The following is a 24,888-nucleotide window of genomic DNA, read 5'->3' as shown; positions in this document are numbered from 1 at the left end:
AGACATGGCTTTGTTAGTGTTTCCTTTATTATAAAGCACTGAAATAAGTTAAATAAACAGGTGGGAGGCTGGGCAGTCCCCCAGCCAGTTCCTCTACTGCCCCTGGGAGCAGTGGAGGTGAATACAGGGCCCTTCTCACTGAGCTCATGAAGTGCATCAGTCAAGGCAAGGCCCCCTGGTCCATATGGGCCCCCCGCCCACAGGGTTTGGGCTGGTCCATATAGCGCCTAGGTTAGTCTGTGGAGCCCCTGGCCAGCGGGGGAGGAAGTAGAAGGTGGCTTCTGGTCCATCTGTATAAAACGTACAGGACAGTCAGGGCTAATCCGTAGGGCCCTGAGGGAGAAGGACCTGGTTCAGGGTGAGTCTGTATGGAGAGCCCGGCTACCAGCGGCACTCAAAGCTGTTGGACCCCGAGGGCTCAACACAGAGGAGGGGCTGTGCGGTGGGGCCCAGCCCTCAGAGGCAGAGAGGCCAGGCCCTCCTGCCCCACCATGGCCATGCACCTTCTGGTGGCGTTTGTAGTTGTCCCAGTGGCCTGTGGTGTAGGCGCAGGTGGCACAGCGGAAGGGCTTCTCGCCTGTGTGCCGCAGCATGTGGCGTTTGAGGTTCATGCTCTGATTGCAGCTGTAGTTGCAAAGGCTACACCGAAAAGGTTTGTCCCCAGAGTGGATGCGACCGTGACGCTTGAGGTTGGCCAGGTTGCCACAGGCATAAGGGCAGAGGGGGCACTTGTAGGGCTTCTCTCCTGTGTGGACGCGCTGGTGCCGTTTCAGATTATCCAGATGAGCAGAGGCATAGGGACAGCGGGCACAACGAAAGGGCTTCTCGCCACTGTGCGTCTTCATATGCCGGGCCAGGTGGTTGGGATAATGAGTGGCAAAGGGGCAGAGGCTACAGGCAAAGCCTTTGTCACTGGGGCCCTGGGGCCCCCCACTGGCACCCCCTCCAGCCTCTCCTCGCATGCAGCGCCCACACATGGCAGCTCCCAGCCGACCACCCTCCCCCTCCTCCAGCTCTCGTCCACAGTTCCGGCAGGTCCAAGGGAACAGCAGCTCTGGCAGTGGTTCTGATCCAGTCCCACAAAGACCCTCTCCTTCACCCCGCAGCTGCCCACAGTCTGGCAGGAAACCGGCACCACCTGGTGGCACATGGAGGCTCAAATCTGGAAGCAGCAGAGCATCTGTGGGGACAATGAGGCCTGGTCTATGAATCCAACCAAGTATCCCCAAAGCCACCCACCCATGTCCCAGGTTCTTTTGGTCTCTGGCTTTTTACCTTCAGGTCGCCGGGGCACTGCCCCCTCCTGCTCTGTGGGACTGGGAGGCCGGGTTGGACGTGGAGCACAGCAGCGGAAGCCACAGGTCGGGCAGGGAGGAGTGGGGGGCCCCGCGTGGGTGCGCTGATGCCGCCTCAGGTTGCCCAGGCTGCTGCAGGCAAAGGGGCAGTGGGGACAGCGGTAGGGCTTCTCGCCAGTGTGGGTGCGGGTATGTCGCGTCAGGTTGACGAGCTGGGCTGAGGCGTAGGGGCAGCGGCCACAGCGGAACGGCTTCTCCCCGCTGTGTGTCTGCATGTGCCGCTTCAGGTGGCTCGAGTAGTGGGACACGAAGGCGCAGAGGCGGCATGAGTATAATAGCCGTGGGGGCAGCGGGGGCCCCCCACCCGGCCCTCCTGCCCCACAACACGGCCCCTCACCTGTCGGCCCCCCACACAGCTGGCAGGCTGGGCCTGGCCTCTCACCCCTGGCCTCCCCTGGACCCCTGGCTGGCTCCTCAACTTCACTCTCAGCACTTAGTGGCCGGCCGCCCCCCGACTCGTCATCGCTCAGCCCATAGGGAAGCCCAGGCCTGGCCCCCAGAGAGTCTCCTGGTAAGACAAACATGAGAAGAAACATCAACATGGAGTACAATCAGGCTCCAAACTTGCTTTCTCACTAGTGTCTCCCCACTTGTTTGGCCCCACTCTTCACTTCAGCGATCCTGAAAATTCAATATGAATGATCTGCTTCTGAGCCTGGACTAACCTAGTGATGACAGCTGTACCTAATTCCACTGCATGGAAAAGGATCAAAGGCTCACAGTGGACCACAGACTGAAATGAAGAATGTAATTAGGTGATTCTTGGGATAAAAAAAAAAAAGTAAAAGTACACAAGGCAGAGGCCTGACATCTTATTCTAAGCTCTGTTTTAGTAAGGTCCTTTTTAGTACAGAGCTGATTATAAAATAAAAAGAGTGAAGCAAAATCTGGAGAGAAGTGAAAACAAAGTAATGTCCCTAAAGGATGGATTATTTTTTACATGGATTCCCCTCAATGACGTTCAGAAACATCCTTAGTATAGGTAGCATTAAGTGGGTAAGTGGTGCAGCAAATTAGGGTGGAGTGATGTTAACATCACAGGGGAAAGGAATATGCAAGAATACTTGAGGATAGAGACCAAAACCTCAATACAAAAGGTTTATGCTGCAGGTGAAAGGAGTTAGATTAGACATAACTTAATTTGAAATAAGTTGTTTTGCTGAACCTTTTCAAGTGAACTTCACATAAGGAATGTGCTAGGCAGAAGGACAAGGTTATTAAAAGGGCATTAACTTTAACCAGTTGCTCTGTCATCCACTGTGCTATTCATGCCGCCTTTGGACCAGGCCCCAAAACTTCACCTCAACAAAGTGATGGAGCTCATCGAACAACTGGGCAAATGAAATCCAGCTCAAATCTAAACTAAATCATCCCTGGGTTGTGGCACTGTTTCGAGTTTAGCTCACTGGCACTAAATCCTAACCTGGATCCTGAAGGGCCGAGGTTCCAGCGGTCACTAATCTTTAATCAAGTCCCTCAAACCCACCTTCAGAGTCTCTCTCGAAGCCCATGAGCTGGTCGCTGTTGCCGTCACCTTCCTCCTCTTCCTCTTCCTCTTCCTCCTCAAACTCCAGATCCTGGCCTAGTAGCAAGTCACTCTCCAATACCAGGGCCCCGGGTCCTTCGTCGAGGGAGTCTTCGGTATCCACTGAAGAGGGGAGGGGGCTTGTAGATTCTCCCTCAGGAACCGTGCCCATCATCCGCACCCCGGGAGCTAGCCCTGGCAGCCCGTAATTCCCGTACTCTCAGACCCTCTCGGGTTCTCTTAGTAGAAGCTAGGAGTCCAGATCGCCCACCCCATCCCTCAGGAGTCCCCCTCTACCCCGACCTGAACCCACTCCACTGACCCCACCCCCGTTCCTCCCCCCCTTGCGGCCCCTGACCCCTGACCTTTGACCCCCTCGCATTTCACGGGCTGCGGGTGGCTCTGCTTCCTTCGGGGCATCGTGACCGGCTCCAGCCCGACGCGCCTCCGGCCTGCGGCCGCCCGGCCCCGCCCCTCCCAGTCCGGCCCGCCCGCCCTTCCTTTCAGGGCCCGCGGGCCGCCCCCATGCAGCGGCGCGGGCCCCGGGCAGCCCCCGGCCCTGGCCCCGGCGCCCAGCTCAGGCCGCTCCCGCCGCCGCCGCCGCGTCCATTCATGGAGCCCCCTACCCCCCCCCCCTACGGAGACCAGCTGGTACCTCCGTCCTCGCTTCCGCTTCCGCTGCCGCAGAGTCACACGGGACGCGTAGTCCGTGGAAAGCAGAAGCGGCGAAAACGTCCACAGCGTGACCAGGAAGTGATTGTGACGAAAGAAAGCGGCCGAGCCAATCACAGATCAGATAGAAAGCAGGCCGGTGAGGAGGGCAGGAGAAGCCTCGGCCTTGCTTTCAGTCTTAGTTGCCGCCTGGCTTATCCTAACCACCCCCTGCAGTAGCTAGTAAACTATTCCTGACACCAGGAGGGGGTGAGGATGAACCATGACGCTACGCCAGCCTGCCAGCAGCTCAGGGAGTTGCAATACCTGGGCCCCCTCTGCCCCATATTCTTGGGACGGACGGAAGAACGGACGGACACACACACACACACACACACACACACACACACACACACACGGACGTGGGGCACATGCACTGTGGAGGGCGCGCGCACATACAGGCACGCACACGAATACGCAGAGGGGCTTGGTAGAGCCATCAATGAGGTCGAGTCTGGGGCCCACCCAGGGAACTCTGGGTGGGCCGGACAGAACAGCAGTATTGAAAAAAGGACACCACGGGCACAATTAGGTTTTGGCCTTTAGTCTGAAAAAGTGTTGATTGAAAGTGTACAACAGAGAGCGGGTGCAAGCGGCTGGGGGCCATGGAGCCGCCAATAAAAAAGAATGTCCTTAAATAAAGTTCACAGAGTAAAAACCAGAACCGCCAGTCTTCCCTCCAACACAACAGAGCACAGGCACAGAACCGGTGATGAGCCCCAAGGAGCAAGGAGAAGGCCAGGGAAGACAGCAGAGGCTCCCAGGCTGCTGTGTGGAGGGAGAGCCCTCTTTGGAATGGGCTGAGTAAAGCCACCCAGCTCCCCCTGCACACCTCATAACCACTGCTAAGGCTAAAGGAAAAAGACAAAACTCAGTCTCAGGTCCAGAGGGCTCAGAAAACAGTCTAGGTGGGCAGGGGTCTGGACAACCGTTAGTCCCGCTTGGCTTTCTTCTTATTGTCACTGTTGCCATTTTCTTCAGCCCCCTCAGAAGAGAGCACCTCCTCCAGTTTCCGCTTGCCACTCTCTGGCTGAAGCTCTGCTGTGTTTCGGGGCTTGAAGCAAATGATGATGCAGGTCATGTTGTCACACCCTGTACCGTCCCCAGAAGTATCTGGTGCCAGGCACTGATCCAGCAGCTACAAAAGGGACAGGGCAGCTCAGCTTCAGGGTTTGAATACCCTCCTAGGAACCTAAGCCCCCACAAGAGGGCTGACTGTGCTGAGACAGGATGGCAGAAGGAGGGGAACAGGCAACGGATGTCCCAAAACAGGCCACTTGCTAGCGTAAGAGGCATGAGGATATGTTAGGAAAATGAAGGAAGGTGGAACTTTCTAGTCAGAGTTTGGCATCAGTCGGTAATTAAGGATACTTAATTACCAGCTCTGGTCTTAGCTCTGGTCCAAAGACAAAACCTTGGCTATGCAGACCAGACACCCTCTTCTCCTCCACCCTGGGACTCACCTCTTCCACAATGGATGACAATAACCGAAGCTCCCCATTTTCATCACGCTGACTGATCTTTGATTGAATAAAGTCTATAACTTCCTGGCTGCTCATCACATTCCTGGGGTCAAAAACAATACTCTTCTTTAGTCCCAACAAAGCAGAATAGAGGAGTGTAGAGAGAGGTGATAGCCCCCCAGGGCCAATGCAAATACCTACAAAGATATCCTTAGCTCTGCCTTAGGCTTGGGGGTTTTGACACCAAGGTGTCTGCCTAGGTTCTAATTCTAGAGCAGCTTGAGAAAAGGTGCTGAATGCAGCCATTAGATGGATGATAAAACCAAACCAGCTCAGAGACCTGTAAGAGAAGTAATGCTGCATAAAAGAGGGAATTTTAGGGCATTCCGCTGGTGCTCACCATATGCCATCACAGGCAATGACCATGAATTCGTGGTCGTCAGTGAGAGTCAGCACCTTGATGTCAGGAAGGGCTGAAATCATCTGTTCCTCAGGTGGCAAGTTCTTATTTCTCTTGTAGAAGTGGTCTCCTGAAGTAAAGGAACGGCTGGTTGATGAGTAGTTTAGGCACTCCCCACAGACCTGTGCTTAGGGCTGGTCAAGCCTTGCCATTCATTTCCCTTCTTGGCAAAGTTCCATAATCTAAGTGAATGAAAAACTGTGTTCCAGTTTTTCTAGTTGCAGCCCTATTTTCAGGTTGCTAAACCTTAGGTAGGTCACTCACCTTTTTCATCATCCAAAAATGACAGCTATCTTACCTATCTCATGGAGATGTTTTAAGGACAGAGATAATAATAGATACCAAAGTACTTGGCAAGGTACACGGGCCTATTAAGATTAAAGTTTGCTACTAGGTAGTCTGAAAGAGAGAGTAAGACCCCAGAAGTCTTTCCCATGCTTTCCTGGCCCTTACCAATGGCTCTGGAGAGGTTGAGGCCCCCGTTGACTCGCCCATCCATGGTGACCTTGCCACCAGCATTCTTGATGCGTGCTAGCTCCACTTCATCCTCTGGTTTGTGGTCATAGGACATGTCTAAAGCTTTGCCAGCCTCAGACACCACACAACGAGAGTCTCCCGCATTGGCTACAATCAACTGCTTCCCTCGTATCAGGGCCACCACCGCTGTTGTGCCGCTGTCAGAGCCAGGCTTAAGAGGAAGAAAGGAAGCATCATGGGAGCTTCTGGACACAAGCTCCTCATTGGTGCTCCCCAACCATTCACTTATGCTTTCTTCTCTTCACTGGGACCACCAAGAAAGCTTTAACAAACAGGAGAGACATGAACGTAATCTTTCCAAAGACCAGAGCATGCTCTCTTTCTTTTCTGAGCTAATTTTACCCTGAAGACCTAGTTCCACTTGTAGCATAAATCCCTGCATCACCAGGACTTCAGTACTAAGGCAGCAAGGAGATCCCCTGTCACCAAATGACAATCAGGGGAATTACATTTGCCTCTTGGCTTTTCCAGACTCATTGCTCCCCTTCCCTACACACCTCCTCTTTGCCTTCCATGCCAGGCACCATCATCTCCTCTTCTTCCTCGTCTTCTTCAGCCTCCTCAGTGTCATCCTCATCTTCCTCATTCTCTGCTTCTTCACTGCTGTAGCCATCCTCTTCCTCACTGCATTCCTGCCAGAGGGATGATCCCAGGCTGCTGAGACTGGGATGACCCCCTGCCCCCCTCCCCCCAACTTGTACTCAGAACCAAGAGCCCGGCCTGAACACGGATTCTGAGAACAATGAAAGATGCAACTATATGATCATGATAGAAAAATCCAGGGGAGGGGAGAGGGCCAGATGGGTATGACTGATATCCTAAACTGGGTTCGGAAGTCATGAATAGTAAGTCCTGCAAAAGGCCAGGGCTCTCAGCCAAAAGTACCTTTCAGGCAACATGGCCAGAAAATAAGTGGCTCAGAGAAGGAAATATCCAAATATCTAAAGTAACAATCCCTACCTTCCTGTTCTCTCTTGGAGACAGACTCTGGGGCGCCTGGGGTGGCTCAGTCGGTTAAGCATCCGACTTCAGCTCAGGTCATGATCTCATGGTTCGTGAGTTTGAGCCCTGCACTGGGCTCTGTGCTGACAGCTCAGAGCCTAGAGCCTGCTTCAGATTCTGTGTCTCCCTCTCTCTCCACCCTTCCCCTGCTCACACTATGTCTGTCTCTCCCTCTCTCTCTCAAAAATAAACATTAAAAAAAAATAAAATAAAATAATAATAATAATAATAATAATAACAGACTCTGAAAGGCTAGAACTAGATCTGTATGTTATAGTATCGAAAAAGGAAGAGGTTAGAGGGCTAATGGTTCCTATGTTGGTGGAGATAATGAATTCAAGAAAAGCCTGGAATATAGGCCTTGGGGATTGCTGTAAAAATAAGAGAAGATGGTGGGCACCAAGCTTAGTAGAGTATGCAACTCTTGATCTTGGGGTTGTGAGTTTAAGCCCCACGGTGGGTGTAGCAATTACTTAAAAAGAGAGAGAGAGAGAGAGAGAGAGAGAGAGAGAGAGAGAGAGAAGGAAAGGAGTTGAAAGCTATGTATGGTAACCAAACAGGCCTTTTCTGCAAATTCAGTATCTGTCTGCTCCCACTGGCCCTTACCTCACTGTCTTCCTCTTCCTCCTCTGCCTCATCTGACTCATCCTCACTGTCCTCAAAGAACTTGGACTTAGCAATTCGAGGCAGCTTGTCAGAGGCTGAAGAGCAGGAAGGCCCAGCCTCACCAGTGGGAGTGCCAGGTTCGCCACCTTGGCCTGCCTCAGTCCCACGTTCTGAGTTGGAGGAAAGGCCTGTGTGGGCCTTGGCTGTGGGGCCATTTTCCTCTGAAGAAGTTTCCCTAGATGGGTCCTCAGGTCCGGCTTCCCCATTGAGGCCCTGGGACCCTGGTTCCTCGCCTGTCCCAGCTCCAGATTTGCTGTGGGGAGCACCCTTGTGACAGTTCTGCCCGTAGCGCGTGAGCAGCTCTTCAATAGTCATGGTAGCCTCTTCATGCAGCAGCGCAGCTTCCTCATTGTCCACTGCAGGGAAGAGGCTGAATCAGTACCCCCACACCAGACTCTTCATAGGACCAGTCCTTTTTCCTGCCTCCCAGCCTTTACAGGCCTGAGTTCCAACTTCCCCACTCCCTGGGGTCTCAGAAGACCCCTTTGGTTTCTTCTCAGATAACGTCTGCCTGCATAGACTTCCTTTAGTCTTTGAGTTTCACCCTCTTCTTAGTCAAAGGAACACTAGTTACTATAGTTCTCTTATCACCTCTTATTTTTGATTGATAAGTAGAAAGCCCATTATGGCTGAGGACCCAGGAAGCCCACGATGCTAGTCTTAGGCCTACAGCCCAGGCTTAAGGACTGGCTGCTGAGGCTAATGACAACTCCTGTCTAGAAAAAAGAGGTCACATAAACATTAACAGGAACCAGAGAGACCCTACCACAATGACAAAATATATATAAAATGCTTACAACTATGGACACTAGGCACAAAGGTTAATTTTTTCTCCCTTCATAACCTCATGTAGTGTAGCAGAACATAAGGTTCTCTAATGTGGGGACTCCCCAAGTCCGTATGAAGTCATCCTCTCTTAGAATTGACACTGAAATAATATATATTAAAGAAGAGTTCTTTAAAATGCAGATTTCCTCTCAAACAAGGGATGCCAGCAACACTCACCATCATCTTCATCAGCTACTTTTTCTTTTTCATCCTCATCCTCAGTGGGTCGCCCTGCAATCTGTGCCAACTCCTTTATGACTTCCTCAGTGGTCAGTTTGGCATCAATAGCCAAGAAGGCATCTTCTAATGCCTGAATATAAGCAAAAGAGTATAAGGCAAGTGTCAGAAAAAGTACAGGAGGTACAAAATAAATTGCCTGTATACAATCTGGGTACAAAAATGGCATGCAAGTTACAGGGTGATCTGCCACATGAGGAGACACTCACATATAAATAAAAACCAGTTCAGAGACCTGGGAATAATGAGGCAACTCTAAGAAGGCTCAAGTGAGGATAAGCTTGTTTGGGGTATAGAATTCTTTAAGAAATGCAGTAAGCAGGGGTGCCTGGGTGGCTCAGTCGGTTGGGCGGCCGACTTCAGCTCAGGTCATGATCTCGCGGTCCGTGAGTTCGAGCCCCGCGTCGGACTCTGTGCTGACAGCTCAGAGTCTGGAGCCTGTTTCAGATTCTGTGTCTCCCTCTCTCTGACCCTCCCCCATTCACGCTCTGTCCCTCTCTGTCTCAAAAATAAATAAACGTTAAAAAAAAAAAAAAAAAAAAAGAAAGAAAGAAATGCAGTAAGCAGCAGCTTACCGGCAACAAGAAAGGAAAAACCACAGGACTGGAAAATAAGGGAGAGACTACAGAAGTCGAGAAGGAGCATTACGATAAGACAGACCTTTTGTAGCTTGCCTTCTTTGTAGGCCTTCTGATCTTTGATGATATCAGGAAGATATTTGGCACAGTACAAGGCAACTTCCTCCCCTAGGAAACAGGTAAGGTCACCCAGAGCACTGCTTCCCACATATAAAGTTATATAATATTTACATGCCATACTGGACTGAACCCCAAGGGTTGAAGAAATGAATACCTTATACAACTGAAAGACAACTTACACTTTTAACTTATACAATTTGAAAGACAACTGTTTAGGAAGTTCTGATCCAGAAAATGGATTTCACCATCAACTCTCTCAGGGCTATGTTAATATACCTTTTGTCTTTTCTTACCTGCATACTTAATTCTCAGTGGAAAAAAGATAAATTGTAATATAGGAAGAGGCTTTTCAGATTAAAACAAGGTCTGGTGAGATTATAAACCAATACAATATCCAGCTAGGAAGGTAGAATGGCAGAATAGAGAAAAACAGCACTAGGAATGGAAACGATATCTTACAACCAGAACCTTGGAAAGGAAAAGAACAAAGGACCTGTCCTTGCCCTCTAAAGTCTAGAACTAGGGTTCAAGAATGTCACCAATATGATCTGCTACCATTACCTCCATGTCCATCATAGACAGAAAACATTGCTGTCTCACTGTCCAGCTCAGGAATACAGTTGTGAGCATCCTAGGAAAAAGAGAGCATAATTAGCATTTCTCAAGATCAAAGGATGTTCTTCCTTCTGCCACCTCACTCAGGTCATGAGGATTTCCTTCACACCTTAATCTCACTAACCCTTCCCTGGCTGAACTACATGGCCTAGAAATAAGAAAGGAAACGGGATGATAAAATAAGAAAAGAAATACAGGGGAGGGAGAAAGGAAGCAAGGCAAGGGAGGGAAGTAGGGGAGGAAAGGAAGGGAGAGAAATGAATCAGTTCACTTTCTCTGCAGTCTAGCAGCCTCAGCCTAGGAGATCTCGGAGTCCAGATGGCAGAATGTTTGACTGTTGGAACTCTAGACCTGACCCTTTTGGTTTGCGGCAACTATGGGAAGAACCAGAATAAAGGCTTTAAAGTCTCTTCCAGACCCATTCTATGAATCAGTGAACTTCAAGGAAGAAAATCCTAGGGAAGATAGCAAAAAGAGACCTGAGGGCATTACCAGTCTGAAAAGTTTCTGGGAGAATCCTAAAACAGCCTAAGAGAAAGCACTAGAAATTTGTAAAACTATATACACTTATACTGCCACTTTCCCAAAGCACCATCTAAATAAATTATTCCCTCTTCTAAGTTTAACTCACTCATGAAGTTGCCCTCAGGCTAGGCAGAGGATATATTTACAAAAGAATCTTCCCAATAAATAATATTCTTAAAACTATACTGTGCTTAGATTTTGTTAACTAAAATTTACAATGCCCCATATGATCAGCCTTCCCACCTCCTACCCCCAGATGGAAATGACATATCATTCAACACTGATGGCATAGTACACCTGAAGAGAAGTCTGCAATGGCCCTGCTGCAACAACATCATGGTTGGAAGGCTGGAACTGATCAAATTCTAATCACAAAACTCTGCCACCCCAAGCAAATATTCTAGTCTGTGCCATAGTTCAAGCCAAGACCACTGAACCTAGGTGAGCATGTGCTGCAGCTTACTCTGCCCCATCTGGGAAAACAACCCCACCTCTCTTTTAGGTACTTTCTACAAACAAAAAGAATGCAATCAGCTATTTACTTTGATTGATTATCCCCGTGTAAGTCAATGGTTCTCCTCCTCTTTCTGGCATTTAAATTTTTCTAGTTGTATCAATCTTAGGAAATCAGTGCAGTGGTTCTTCTGTTGTCCCTGAAATAAGACTATGCCTTCATTATACAAACCTAGAAAATAAAAGCTATTTTTCTTAAGTTTATTTATTTTGAGAGAGAGAGAGGGCATGCGTAGGAGAGGGGCAGAGAGAGAATCCCAAGCAGGCTCTACGCTGTCAGCACAGAGCCCGATGCGGGAGCTCAAACTCCCAAACCGTGAGATCATGACCTGAGCCGAAATCAAGAGTCGGACACTTAACCGACTGAGCCACCCAGGCACCCTAAAAATAAAAGCTATTTTAAGGTAGTAAATGAGAGGATGGAAAAATAGCTATTTTGTATTTCCCTCTCATTGATTCCTGGAGAAAGTGTCCCAGAATCTAACGGGCTGCCATGGAGGGCACACAATGGCCTATCTAAGGTTGTCAATAACTGCCTCTGAGTCTCATCCCCAGGATCCAGAGAGCACTGCCAACCACACATCATCTTCACCCTCTCCCAACCACTCCACCACCAGCCACACTGGCCTCCCTTCTGTCTAAGCCAGGGTTAGACCTTACTGAACCTACTTCTTCTCTCCATCTTTTGACCTATATGACTATCTATTGCTCCAACATCCTTCACAAGTGGTTCTCAGACTTCATTTGTTCATTCACTCATTTCTTCACCAAATATCTGACTATCCGCTATGTGCCAGGATCAGTTCTGGGTATTTGGAATATATCAGTGAATAAAATGAAGATCTGTACTTCATAAAAAACCTTACATTCTCATGAGGGAAATACACATAAACACAATAAATAGGTAAATCATATAGCATTATGATAGAACACTTACAGAAAGAGGATGGTGCTATGGAATAAAGAAAAGGCAGAACGGAGGAGGACTGGGTTGGATTATAGAAAAGTGGTGGGAGAACTGAATTGGCAAAGGTATGAGTGTGTAAAGGCTTGCTAAAGCCATAAGAAACTATACTTCAGCAGTCACTACCTAAGTCGTGCTGTGAGTATCTAATTAGTTTTGGCAAAACAGTTGTGTCATATTGACGTTGACTAATTCTGATGATTTTGTAGTATGGTTTGTTGGCATGGAAGTTATGCCCAGTTCTGTTTGTACACATTTAGGTAACATTAAATTAAAATTGTTTTAGTGAAATCTGGAGTTCCACAAGTATTGCTTTCCTTAAAAAAAAAAAAAAAAAAAAAAAACTCATGGAAGATCTCCAAGATATTTTGTTAAATAAAGAAAACAAAGTGCAGAAGAAAAGCAAGTACAGAATGCTATATTTAGTAAACTGCTTTTGTGTAAGAAGAGGGAGCATGGAATAGATATTTGTCTTCTCACACTGTAATACCATACGGATACACAGAAAACTAAGAAAAGCAGGTTAACTGTGGGGTGGGAGCAAGACTGAGCCATGGGAATGTTTAGCTTTTTCAAAAGTAAATATTTTTAGGAGACTCAATATTTCACTGAAATTTGAGAAATTAGTCCAACTAATTCCACTTTTTTGATAGGGGAGGGAAGAGCAGTCTTTTTGTCCACTGCTTCCCAGTGGAATAGGACAATCAATCGGTCTTTCTCTGTCCCGCAATGCCACTCTAAGTCAAAGCTGCACCATCTCTTTTGAACCCACAACTCTATTCAAATTACCTTTTTGACTTCCTCATCTACTTCTCACAAAAGCATTGAAGTAGATCTAATCTCAGTGAACATATGAAAAAATACTTAACCTCAACAGCAAAGAAACGAACATTAAAAACAAGGAAATATCCTTTTGTGCAAATTAAAATAATGGAAAAGATTAATAATAATCAGTGGTAATAAGAGTGAAGTAGGGGCGCCTGGGTGGCTCAGCTGGTTGAGCGTCCGACTTCAGCTCAGGTCACGATCTCACAGTCTGTGAGTTCAAGCCTCGCATCGGGCTCTGTGCTGACAGCTCAGAGCCTGGAGCTTGCTGTGGATTCTGTGTCTCCCTCTCTCTCTGCCCCTCCCCTGCTCACGCTCTGTCTCTGTCTCTCTCTCTCTCAAAAATAAACATAAAAAAAAAAAAAAGAGTTAAATAAAAACACATTCTCATATCCTGATCAGCAAGAATATAAATAGTACAGCCTTCCTAGAGCACAATTTGGTAATATGTATCAAAATTTCAAATGTGCATGCCCTTTGATACAGTAATTGGACTTCTAAAAGTTTATTTTATGGAAGTAATAAGACAAGGGTACAAGAATATGTATAATAATGTTCATTACAGCATTATTTATAGTAAAGAACAACTATAAACATCGAAATATCCATGAAGAGATTAGATTACAAGTAGTACATCCTTCCAAAAGAATACGTGCAGTTATTAGAAATAAATATGCGTTGGGGCACCTGAGTGGCTCAGTCGGTTAAGCGTCCGACTTCGGCTCAGGTCATATCTCACGGTTTGTGAGTTCGAGCCCCAGGTCTGGCTCTGGGCTGACAGCTCAAAGCCTGGAGCCCGCTTTGGATTCTGTGTCTCCCTCTGTCTGCCCCTCTGCTGCTTGCACTCTGTCTCTTGCATTGTCTCAAAAATAAATAAACATTAGAAATAAATATGCGTTAATTTAGAAATAAGTCCACAATATACTAAGTGACAAAAAGAGAGGAAAAAAACCACATATGCTAGAAATCTGGAAGACCACATTATGTATCAAACTGCATGGAGAGTAAGAGTTGGGTAATAATAATTATTCTGCTTTTCTACATTTAAAATTTTTGTACAATATGCCATATTATTCCAGTTTGAATGCTTATGACAGTAAAACGAACCTATGAACTGTCTTCTGAATTGCCACGCTACAATATACCACATGATCACTGGCCAGTTATCTCTTGGTGTGCCTCCATTTTCTCTTTAATGATAGAGGAATCATCCATAGATGATGCCCAACATAGATTCACCTTATACCTTGAGGTGTCAGTTCCTAGAACTACTCCACATTACCTTCCCTTCTACTGCCTGGTGAGTCTTTGGATCTGTATTATCACCTGGAACTACCTTCTCTAAGCACTTTCGTTTCCCCTTTTGCATCTCTGTTCATTGCCTCCATACCTTTACCTACCCTTGCTTTTCTTTCTCTCTGACCCTTTCTGAGCCAGAGCCAAGTATTTCAACACTGTCTCTTAGCAATCTAGAAAAACTCATCCAACCTCGTATAACCCGACCAACTGCTTTCTTTACACCTGAAATCAGAGCCACTAAGTATTGCTAGTCATAAAATGTCATGAAATCATGTTGGTTGTTTGTGCACCTACTTCCATCATTCAGCATTTTTTTAGTGTTTTGCATTGACACTTAAATATATTAACTGCAGCCAGTCATAAACCTTTCCCACACTGTTCAAGTTCCCAATGCTCTTCTTTCACTCTTAGCAGATGAGCTAACCTCTTGCTTTACTTAGATCAAGGTCATATATCAAGAACTACTTCATCATCTCTATTCTACCTCAAAATTTTTCTACAGCTTTACCTAACCTCTCCTTCACTTCTGCCTCCAAAGCAGTGTTTCTCCCCCCCCTTTTTTTTAATTCAACAAAGCATCCATTAAACCATTTATTGGAAACTGGTTAAAATGATCTCTCTTCTTATTTTTTTATTTATGTATTTATTTTTTTTAAATGATCATTTTAGATTTACATGCTTAAACTCCTGATCTCAAAACCTTTTCCTTCAAGATCTTACTACACAGAGCAGGCAATAACCATAACAGCAACCCAAATAGCTATTTTGCAGGCTTCATTTTTCCCAACTATTGTACATAATTAAATAGTAAAAACCGTGTCAGCTTTCTTGAAAGTTCTCGTGGGTTCTGTGAAGTTCCAGTTGCCTCTTTCTATAGGATGCCTTTCTCCACTTCAAACTTAACATATATAAACAGAAACTCAGCAGTCTTCAAACACTCAGAACTTCCCCTACAGGTCTTATTTCTGTTCATGGAATCTTTCCTAGGCAACACTTAATACCAGACCTCCTTGACTTCCTGGCTCTCTTCCACCATCCATCACCAAGTCCTACTAAGTTTTCCTTCATGACTTTGTTCATGAATTACTTTACTCTTAACAGCATTTTATCTTCTCTCCTGCCTCTACTCTCTGCCCCTGTAATCCAACCTACATACATCCAGATACCAGATTATACTTCCCAATATTTTATTGCTAGAAGCTTCAATGGATTCTACTGCATATCAGATTAATTCCACATAACTTACAAGCAGTTAAAGGCACTCAATCATCATTCCTACCCATCTCTATAACCTAATCTCTTACCTTTCACACCATTCCCCAAAAGAAACTACTCCACTCTTGAACTGATCACCCCAACCTAGCAAGGTAGCAAGCATGCCTCAGTCTTTCCTCTTTCTAATATCCTTCTTCTTCTCCTTCCACTTTCCTCCTTTCCTTCTGTCCCATTTTATAAACTCTCCGCAAGGTCCAGTTAGTCTTACCAGCTCTAAGAAATCTTTCTCAGTCACACCAATACTCTGATCATTCCTCTTTCTAAACTCAGCATATACTATCTTGTATTATTATCCAGCATTCCATGGGGGAAAAGAGACTCTTAGGTCCCAAACTAGATTGTAAACCAGCATCAAAGCAAAGATTGTCTTAAATGTTTTTATAGCTTAAAAAAAATAAATAAATAAAAAGTCTTTACAGCTTTTGGGCCTAAAAGTAGGTTCTGCAACATCATACGACTTCCATGTCTGTTTTTGACAGTGAGTCCCCAGTTGCCTCAGGACAAATACCTTATGGATGCCTCCTCCTTCATTTCCTACTCTAAACCCAGAGATGTATCATAAAACAATAACCACTGATAGTCTGGAGGAGATGACTCAGAACACACAGGTCACCTGAGTCAGGACTCTTAGGCCTTGCCTTACTTAAATCATGTATCACACAGAACCTTTTGACCTTCTAGACAACCAATGGATCTGTATGAATAAAAGCCTGGTTATCCTGCCTGATGTCAATCTCCTAAGGTTATAAATACATCCACAAAAGTTCCTGTTTTCATGGATGACCAGCCATTTAGATTTATGATGCATAAATTTATCTAAATCTTTACAAACTAAGAGTAAAAGGTTGAAGTGGTTGGGAACTACATTTTTGGTTTTAAAAAGTCATGTATTACTATCTGACTTTTAAAATTATATGCATATATTACTTCAGTGCTACAGAATGAATGTTTTGTGTCTCCCTACAATTCCTATGTTGAAATGTAATCCCCAATGTGATGCTGTCTGGAGGTGGGGTGTTTGGGAGGTAATTAGGTCATGAAGGAGGAGCCCTCATGAATGAGATTAGTGCCCTTATAAAGAGACCCCAGAGAGCTCCCTTGCCTTGAAAATACATCTAGAAGGCAGCTATCTATGAACCTGAAAGTGGGTCCTCAGCAGACACCTTAGTCTTGGATTTTGCAGCAGCATCTTGAAGATGTGTTTGTATATCCATGTTCACAGCAGCTTTATCCCTAACAGCTAAAAGGTAGAAACAACCTAAGTGTCCACCAACAGATGAATGGATAAAGAAAATGTGGTATACTCCTACAATGGATACTATTCGGCCTTAAAAAGGAAGGACATTTTGACACATGCTATAACATGGATGAACCTTGAGGACATTATGCTAAGTGAAACAAACCAGTCACAAAATAACAAATGTGTCTTTCTATGAGGTACCTAGGATAGTCAAATTCATAGAAACCGGAAGTAGAATGGTTGCCAGGAGCTGGTGGCAAGGGGAATGGGGAGCTGTTTAACTGGTATAGAGTTTCAGTTTTGCAAGATGAAAACACTTCTGGAGACTGGATGCCCAACAGTGTGAATACACTTAACACTACTGAACTGTACAATTTTTAAATGGTTAAGATAATAAATTTTGTTATGTTTATTTTATCACAACTTAACATAAAATAATTAAACACACACAAACACACACACACACACACACACACACACACACACACACACACAAACTTCCCACAAAGAAAAGCCCAGTCTCAGATGGCTTCACTGGTAAATTCTACCAGCTATTTTTAAAAGAATGATACCAACTCTTCACAAACTCTTCCAATGTATAGAAAAGGAGGCAACACTTCCCAACTCATTCTATAAGGCCAGTGTTATCCCGATACCAAAGCCACACAGACATTACAAGAAAACTACAGACTTAATATCGTAAAAGGTAGCAATACTCCTCAACTGATTCTACAGATTCAGCACGAGCCCAATCAAAATTCCAAGTGCCTTTTGCACGGAAATTGACAAGCTGATCCTAAATTCATACAGAAATACAAGGGACCCAGAAAAGAAGAAACAATAAAAAGAACAAAGTTGGAAAACTCACACTCCTTAATTTTCCTAACTTCAAAACTTAACACAAAGCAATGGTAACCAAGAGAGTGTGGTACTGGCATAATGATAAGTAGATCAATGAAACAGAATTAAGAGTCCAGAAATAAATTCCCATTATTTGTAGTCAAATGATCTTAACAATGATGCCAAGATAATTTAATGAGGGAAAAGAATGACTTTTTTAAAAAATAGTTTATGTTTATTTATTTTTGAAGAGTGGGGGGAGCAGGCAGGGGCAGATAGAGAGGGAAAGACAGAGAATCTGAAGTAGGCTCTGTGCTGAGTCCAACAAAGGCTTGAACTCACAAACCATGGAATCATGACCTGAGCCAAAGTGGGCCACTTAACCGACTGGACCACCCCGGCACCCAAAAGAATGACCTTTTTAACAAATGATGCTGGGACAAGTATATATCCATATGCAAAAGCATGAAACTGGACCTCTTCTTTACACCATTCACAAAAATTAATCTAAAATGGATGTAAGAGCTAAAATTATAAAACTCTTAATAGAGAAACTGGACTTCATCAAAATTGAAAGTTATCGTGCTTCAAAGGACACTAACAAGAAAGCAAAAAGGCACCCCACAGAATAGGAGAAAATATTTGCAAATCATATCTGATAAGGAAATTGTATCCAAAATATATAAAGAACTCTTACATCTCAATAAAAAGACAACCCAATAAAAATAGACAAAGGATCTGAATAAACATTTCTCAAAAGATATATAAGTGGCAATTAAGACAAGAAAAGATGCTCAAACATAATAAGCTACGAGGGAAATACAATAACAACCACAATGAGATACCATTTCACACCACTAAAATGGCTATAATAAAAAAGATGATAACCAGTGTAGGGAGGATGTAGAGAAATTGACACCCTCCTTCTTATATTGCTGGTAAAAATGTAAAAGGGTGCAACCACTTTGCCAAAGAGTTAGGTAGGCATCTCCTCAAAATGTTAAACATGGAGTTACTGTATGATGCAGCAATTCCACTCCTAGTATATATTCAAGAGAAATAAAAACTTATTTCCACGCAAAAAGAAATTGTAAATGTAAGTTCATACCATCATTATTCATCATAGCCAAAATATGAAAATACAAATATCCATCAACTGATGAATGGATAAACAAAATGTCCACACAATGGAATATTATTCAGTAAAAAGAATGAAGTACCGATTCATGATACAACATGGATGACTCTTAGAAATATTGTTTAGTAAAAGAAGGCAGACATAAAAGGAGACATATGCATAATTCCACTTATGTGAAATGTTAAAAATAGATAAATATATAGAATATCATGTAAATTAGCGGTTGCTAGGGATTAGAGGAAGGGAGATACGGAGTGACTGGTAATACTTAAATTGTTTCTTCTTGGGGTGATAAAACTGTTCTAAGATTGACAGTGATAATGGTTGTACAACTCTGAATATATTAACCATTGAAATGTGCACTTTAAATGGATATGGCATGTGAATTACATCTCAATAAGATTCTTAAAAAAGAAATCTGCATATAATTTTTTAAAGTTTATTTATTTTGAGAGAGCATGCGTGTGCAAGTGGAGGAAGGGCAGAGAGAGGGAAAGAGAATCCCAAGCAGGATTCTCCACACTGTCAGCGTGGAGCCCCAATGTGGGGCTCAAACTCACACACTGTGAGATCATGACCTAAGCCAAAGTCGAATGCTTAACCAACTGTGCCACCCAGACACCCATATATACATTTTCAAGTACTATATATGATTAAAAGTTGATAGACTGCATCTTTGAACAGGATCTAAAGGGAAACCAAAAACTCCATTGAAATCAGTACTCCGTTTAAAGCATGTCATTACACATCAGTGATGCTTCAAGTTCAGTTCTAAAGGTTTATGCTTCCAGACAGCACAATTTTAATAACAGCTCACAATGGCAAGAACTACTGACCAGATCTATTAAACTTCCACACTCGAATTCAAAGCACAGTTCCTTACCTTACCTCTCAAAGTACAATTTCAAGATGATAACCCAATAGAGGATCAGGGTGAAGCAGTAGTAACATCTGCTATGTGATTGGGCGATAGAAATAACTTATGTAAAATATTCTTGAAATCTTGAGGAATAAAATCTGATTGTAACTTCCTGTTGCTTAAGAACTTATAAAGGAATCATATAGTAGAAAACAATTTCTCCATATGCGTGGATATGTATTTGATTTCATGTCATACTATCTCTGAATTGTGAAGAATAGTTACGACATGCTAATCAAATGCCCTTTTATAAAAGTTGCTTAACTGCATCCTAGACAAAGGAATTCTAATCTGGTTCAATAAATAAAAAGTGCTTTAAGATACAGAGATGAGGCACTAATCTAAGAATCAATACATGTTCTTCAGCCTCAGATACCCTCTCTTAAGTGGAACCCCACAGCATTCTTGTGGTATCCCATTTTATATTTTGCCCCATTAATACAATTATTGAAACTGTCATGTAGGTATCTTAAGAATTTTCTGCTTAACATGCTCTACATTCAATTCTAGGTGACCCCTGTATGACCACTAATAAGCCAGTTTCTATATGGCAATAAACAGCTAGTCTACTCAAAAGTGTATCCTAGGTATTGATAGTGCCTTTTAAAGAAGGCAAATATATTTCACAGAATTAAAAAGAAAAAATTTTAACTCCCCATAGAAAGCAGTTTTGTCACTTCCAGAGAACCTCACAACCCAAAAGTATCCATGTCCCTTAAAACTACATCAACTCAAACTATTTTCAGATTTGATTTCTCATTAGCCACCAAAAACTCAGAGCCTTTCCAAATATATTTCTCAGGCACCCTTCCACAACCTACCTTTTAACCCCCAAAATACATACCTCAACCAGCTTGAGGATCCCTCCAAACCATGGAGAAGGAAGAAGGGAAGGGAACATCAACTGTGGTATTTTGTTTACCCCTCCTCAAAACACCCTGGTTCCACAGCAAGAGGGGCTGGAGAGAGGCAGAAAGTATAAAATGCCAGCTATTGATAGTTGCCATCCTTGCCTCAAGAGAAGGGGTAAAATAGTACTAAGACTGAATCTATTCATCAATCAGGATTTGAGCAGCCTCTTGTAATGTGTATTGGCATGAAAAACTTACCTCAAAGGAATCATTAGGACCAAGCAATTAAGGTCAACATACTTAATAAACTGGTGGAATTGAGTCCTAAAGCTTAAGAGGAACAGGTGTGTACACTTTCTGAAAAGATAAGATTCACTAAGAGGCTACAAGTCATAGTTATTTTCTTGCCATAGCAAAGAAACTATGTTATACTTTGGACAGAAAGGAATCAAAGTCAGAAGGAAAACTACTGATGTAGCAGAAAACTACTTGATATAGCCCCACGCAGGGCTTCAAGAGGGTCTAGTTAAGTATATTTAACCATTCAAAGGTAAATTCAGAAATAGCTTAATAGGAAGATTTTAAAACCCGAACTGGTTACCTCTCAGGAAGACTAGGATCTAAGGAATAGTCTAACAAGATCTCTACAAACCAAACAGCTGGTGATGAAAAAAGTCCTTTTCTAATTACCAGAAGAGAAACCAAAAATAAAGGGAAATACCCTGCAGAGAAACAAACGGCATAGAACCACTGAGCAAACAACTTTGAAAACTAAACATCCAAACAACTCAGTTTGTAAAGAAAACTAGAAAGAAGGGTACCCCCAAAACAGAAAAACTGCAGCAGAGAAGAGAGTGAAAAACAAGGACTGAGAAACCTGCCAGAAAAGCCTTTTCACTGTAACATAAGAAAGTCACCTCAAATCTTACAATATTAACAGAAAATGCCATAGAAATGGGACCTCCAGACTAGCAACTGACCCAAACCCCAACCTTACATTAAGGTTTTCCTTTTGAAGCTATATCCAAATATTTCTAACACTCAGACAATTACATTTACCAAGGACCCAGTAAGCTCAATGCTGAGCACCACACTGGAATATGAACGCTATGCTTCAGGTTGACACAGACGATAACAGTGTCCAATAAGTGTCTTGAACAGTTTCATCCCACAGATTCTTTCCACCAAGAAATAAATGTCCTAACTTTTCTGGGCCTCAATTTCTGAGCTGTAAAATGCGGGAGCCAAATTAGATGAGCTGAACCATAGGATCCCCTTCCTTCTTGAAATGTTATAGCTACTGACAGAATTGTTTAAAGTCTGCTGTGGGTATGAAAGTGGAGTCTGAGAACAAACCATTTAAGTTTATACTGTCATTCCAGAGCTAACCACAGGGAGGAGCGAGGGATTTGAAGAAATTCCCGAGGGAGACACTATTAGGCTGTTAAACTGAAGCCCACCTAGTAAGTGGATAAACCCTTAATCCCAGAAATAATTACAGCATTTCCCTGGCCCTTCTGCCTAGCTCTCACAACACTCTTCACAAAGACATGTCTTACACATGTCTTTCTACCTTTCCTTTCTACCATGGTTTTTCCTGTTCTCCTTGCAGTGTCACATCCATTTTGCCCAGTATTACTCCTTTTTATCCAGAAATTTTCCACCTTTCCCTTTTATCCAGAAGAAATTTTCTAGAAAAGAAAAGTCAGTTCTTTACAGGTTAAAGTTCTTTATAGATTATGATGAAATGATTACAAATCAAGGAAACTATAAACTACAATCAGCACAGGCAAATGACAATTACAGAGTAAGTTTCAGAAAAATCCCGAGGAAAAAAATATCAAGCATAATAAAAAAGTAATGATACCGAATGACAAAACTCAAGTTTTCCAAAGGTCGTAAAAGGCCCTGAAGAGAATACAAACGAGTGACAATTCTTAGGGGTCAGGGCGAGCTTCTGAAATTAACATTCGGTGCCCAGAGCCAAGTAACTAGGTGTTGAGAATTTCAAACAGACTACTTGCCTAGGCTTCCTTTCACTGTCAAACTCCTCGTCTAAAAAGGCCTCTCACATCACATATTTAAGGCGGGGGGGAGTAGTCATTCCCGTCTATTCTCTTCGTCCTCGCAAAAGTAAATGAATAAATCGTCCCTCTTTTCATCTTAACTCCCACACTACACCTCACACCGTTTATGAGCCTGGAGGGCTGGGCTGGCAGAAGAGGATGGCGCGAAGGCACGAGGAGAGGGCGGTCAGTGGGCGGAAGGTGCCTCTCCCCACATGGCCGAGCTCTCGCCGCCAAACTGGCCACCGGCACACGGTCCCCAAGCACCCGCAGTTCCCTCTCGGCCCCGGGCCCACTCTCGCTGCCGCCCGTCAAACTGCCGCCGCAGCCAAAGCTGCACGCTCCCGATAAGGACCCTTCCCTGGGGATGACCCCATCCCCCCGCTCCCTTTCTCCGTCAGGTTCCCGCCCTGCAGCGGCCCGCCTCTGGGCCTCTCCCGCCTCACCTCCATGGAGACGCGCCAGCCTTGCATGGCGGAGAAACCGTAGGGCAGCGGCAGGCGCGAGGCGCCGACCCCGTCCCCAGAGCACTTCACTGTGTTGGGTTGGGAGAGGTAGGCACCCATGGCGGCTGCTGGCCAGCGGCCTCAGGAGCAGGCGAGCGGGACGCGACCCGTGCCGGCGCCGGAGCCCCGGGGGCACGCGTGGCAGGAGCGGGCCCGGCAGTACGGCCGACACAAGGTGCCGGTGAAAGGCGCGAGGCCGGCCAGGAGGCGGTAACGGGACGGGAGCAGAGACGGAGCGGAAGCGGAAACGGCGCCGCTCCAGACCCCGCCCGGCCGGCGCGGCGCGGCACTGCGCGGCGCTGCGGGAAGTCATTTCCTTAGCAACTCGCCCCGCCCGCGGGGACAACGGCCCGCCCAACGGCCGCTCCCGCGAGACTGGCGCGGTCACGCCTACCAACGGTGGCTCAGCCTGCCACCCGCGGTTTCGCCAGAGTTTGGCCCCCCGGGGCTGTCCCCTGCTGTCTCCCCTGCTGTCCCCGCCCCACCTTCGCTGCCCTACCCTGGCCTGTCGCGTGTTTGTCTGAAGCTCTTTTGTGTCGGACCCGGCGCTCCGGATCCATCCTCCAGTGTGTCAGCCCCCTCTCCCCATCGCGGGCTCAGACTCCGCAAACCCGCCGGATTGGGCTCAATTAAAGTTTACTAGCATTTGCTCTGAGCGCTTGAAGTACCTGACCCGGCCTTATGAGAGTCTTTTGTGACAAAAGACAATGAAAACCTCGATTTGTAACACCATTCGAGTTAATACAATGCCGAAATGTTTGGCACAGTCTCTGCAGGGTGAGAAGAAACCGAAGGAGAGGAGACCGAGCTGTTGCTTGACGTCCTCAGGATGCCCCAGGAGTGCATTATGCGGGGGAGAAGAGAATAATGTTACAAGATTGCAGGGGTGAGAAAAGAATGTAAACTGCATTTGGGAGGATTTTTGAGGAAGCTGACTGGTCTCTTTGGAAAGGGGTTTTAAGCAGTAATGTTACATAGAGTAGAGATGGTCGTAAGCGCCAAGATGGGTGATTTGGGCTTTACTGCTATTCTGGCATAGCATTTTAGGACTTTTGGTGTAGTCTTTGTGTGCAGTGTGGATTGGAGGAAGAAAGTCTGGAGACTAACTGGTTAAAGGGCTCTTAATCTAAGGATGAGATGAGAAGGGCTGGAACTAAGGTGGTGGCAGTGGTAATAGAGATGAACAAATGAGACAATAAGAAATCAGGATTTATTAATAGATTGGGTTCAGAGGATGGAAGAGAAAGGGGAAATTGGCCAAACTATGAGCAGATTGGTTCTTTTAAAATACAAAACTAATTATGCTTCTTTCTGCTCTTCAGATAGTCCAAATTCCTTAACATAGTTTACCAGACCCTTCATGCTTGAACTAGCGTATCTGTCCCACTTTCTCTCCATTTCCACTACTGCTCAAAGCCTCAGTAGTACATCTTTGTGTTCCTCCAAAGCCATGCTTTCTCCTCCTATGCCTTTACCTATGAAACACACCTCCGCACCCACCCATCTTCATCCTCCTCCAAGACGTCTTCTCTAATATCCATATACTAGCGTGGGTTCCCCATTTGTCTTTCCTGAAGCCTTTATGAAGGCAGAAACCCCATCAAACCTAACCGTTGTATACCCCAGCATCCCTAGCACAATTCTTGTATTTGTTCAATATTTTTGTTGAATAACACCAAGGTTTCGACCCTGAATGACAAAAATTGGTGGAGCCATTAATAGAAAATGGTGTGGCATGGGTGGGTGGGTGCTAGTTTGGGGAGAAAATGGTGGGTTCAGTTTAAGGGGACAACTAGATATCTAAACATTGAAAACATTGAAGTTGGACTA

The 24,888-nt window shown here is 45.0% G+C and overlaps 2 protein-coding genes across 2 annotated transcripts; both read right to left on the bottom strand.

The window, feature by feature from the left end:
• Window positions 1–59: 59 nt before the first annotated feature.
• Window positions 60–3,524, bottom strand: ZNF513 (zinc finger protein 513). The gene is made up of 4 exons (XM_049652377.1): window positions 3,246–3,524; window positions 2,842–3,003; window positions 1,276–1,863; window positions 60–1,180 (listed from the first exon to the last, which is right to left on the bottom strand). Exons 1-4 carry the CDS (start codon window positions 3,298–3,300, stop codon window positions 354–356), a joined length of 1,632 nt encoding a protein of 543 aa, XP_049508334.1. The 5' UTR covers window positions 3,301–3,524; the 3' UTR covers window positions 60–353.
• A 595-nt stretch (window positions 3,525–4,119) lies between these two features.
• Window positions 4,120–23,252, bottom strand: PPM1G (protein phosphatase, Mg2+/Mn2+ dependent 1G). The gene is made up of 10 exons (XM_049652376.1): window positions 22,999–23,252; window positions 10,044–10,113; window positions 9,445–9,530; window positions 8,725–8,857; window positions 7,660–8,075; window positions 6,549–6,683; window positions 5,968–6,202; window positions 5,455–5,584; window positions 5,055–5,157; window positions 4,120–4,729 (listed from the first exon to the last, which is right to left on the bottom strand). Exons 1-10 carry the CDS (start codon window positions 23,116–23,118, stop codon window positions 4,523–4,525), a joined length of 1,635 nt encoding a protein of 544 aa, XP_049508333.1. The 5' UTR covers window positions 23,119–23,252; the 3' UTR covers window positions 4,120–4,522.
• Window positions 23,253–24,888: the final 1,636 nt, after the last annotated feature.

The sequence above is a fragment of the Panthera uncia genome, assembly GCF_023721935.1.
Source record: "Panthera uncia isolate 11264 chromosome A3 unlocalized genomic scaffold, Puncia_PCG_1.0 HiC_scaffold_12, whole genome shotgun sequence".
Classification (NCBI taxonomy): Eukaryota; Metazoa; Chordata; class Mammalia; order Carnivora; family Felidae; genus Panthera; species Panthera uncia.
Note: the sequence above shows the minus strand (reverse complement) of the source record. Positions and strands in the feature narration are given on the sequence as shown.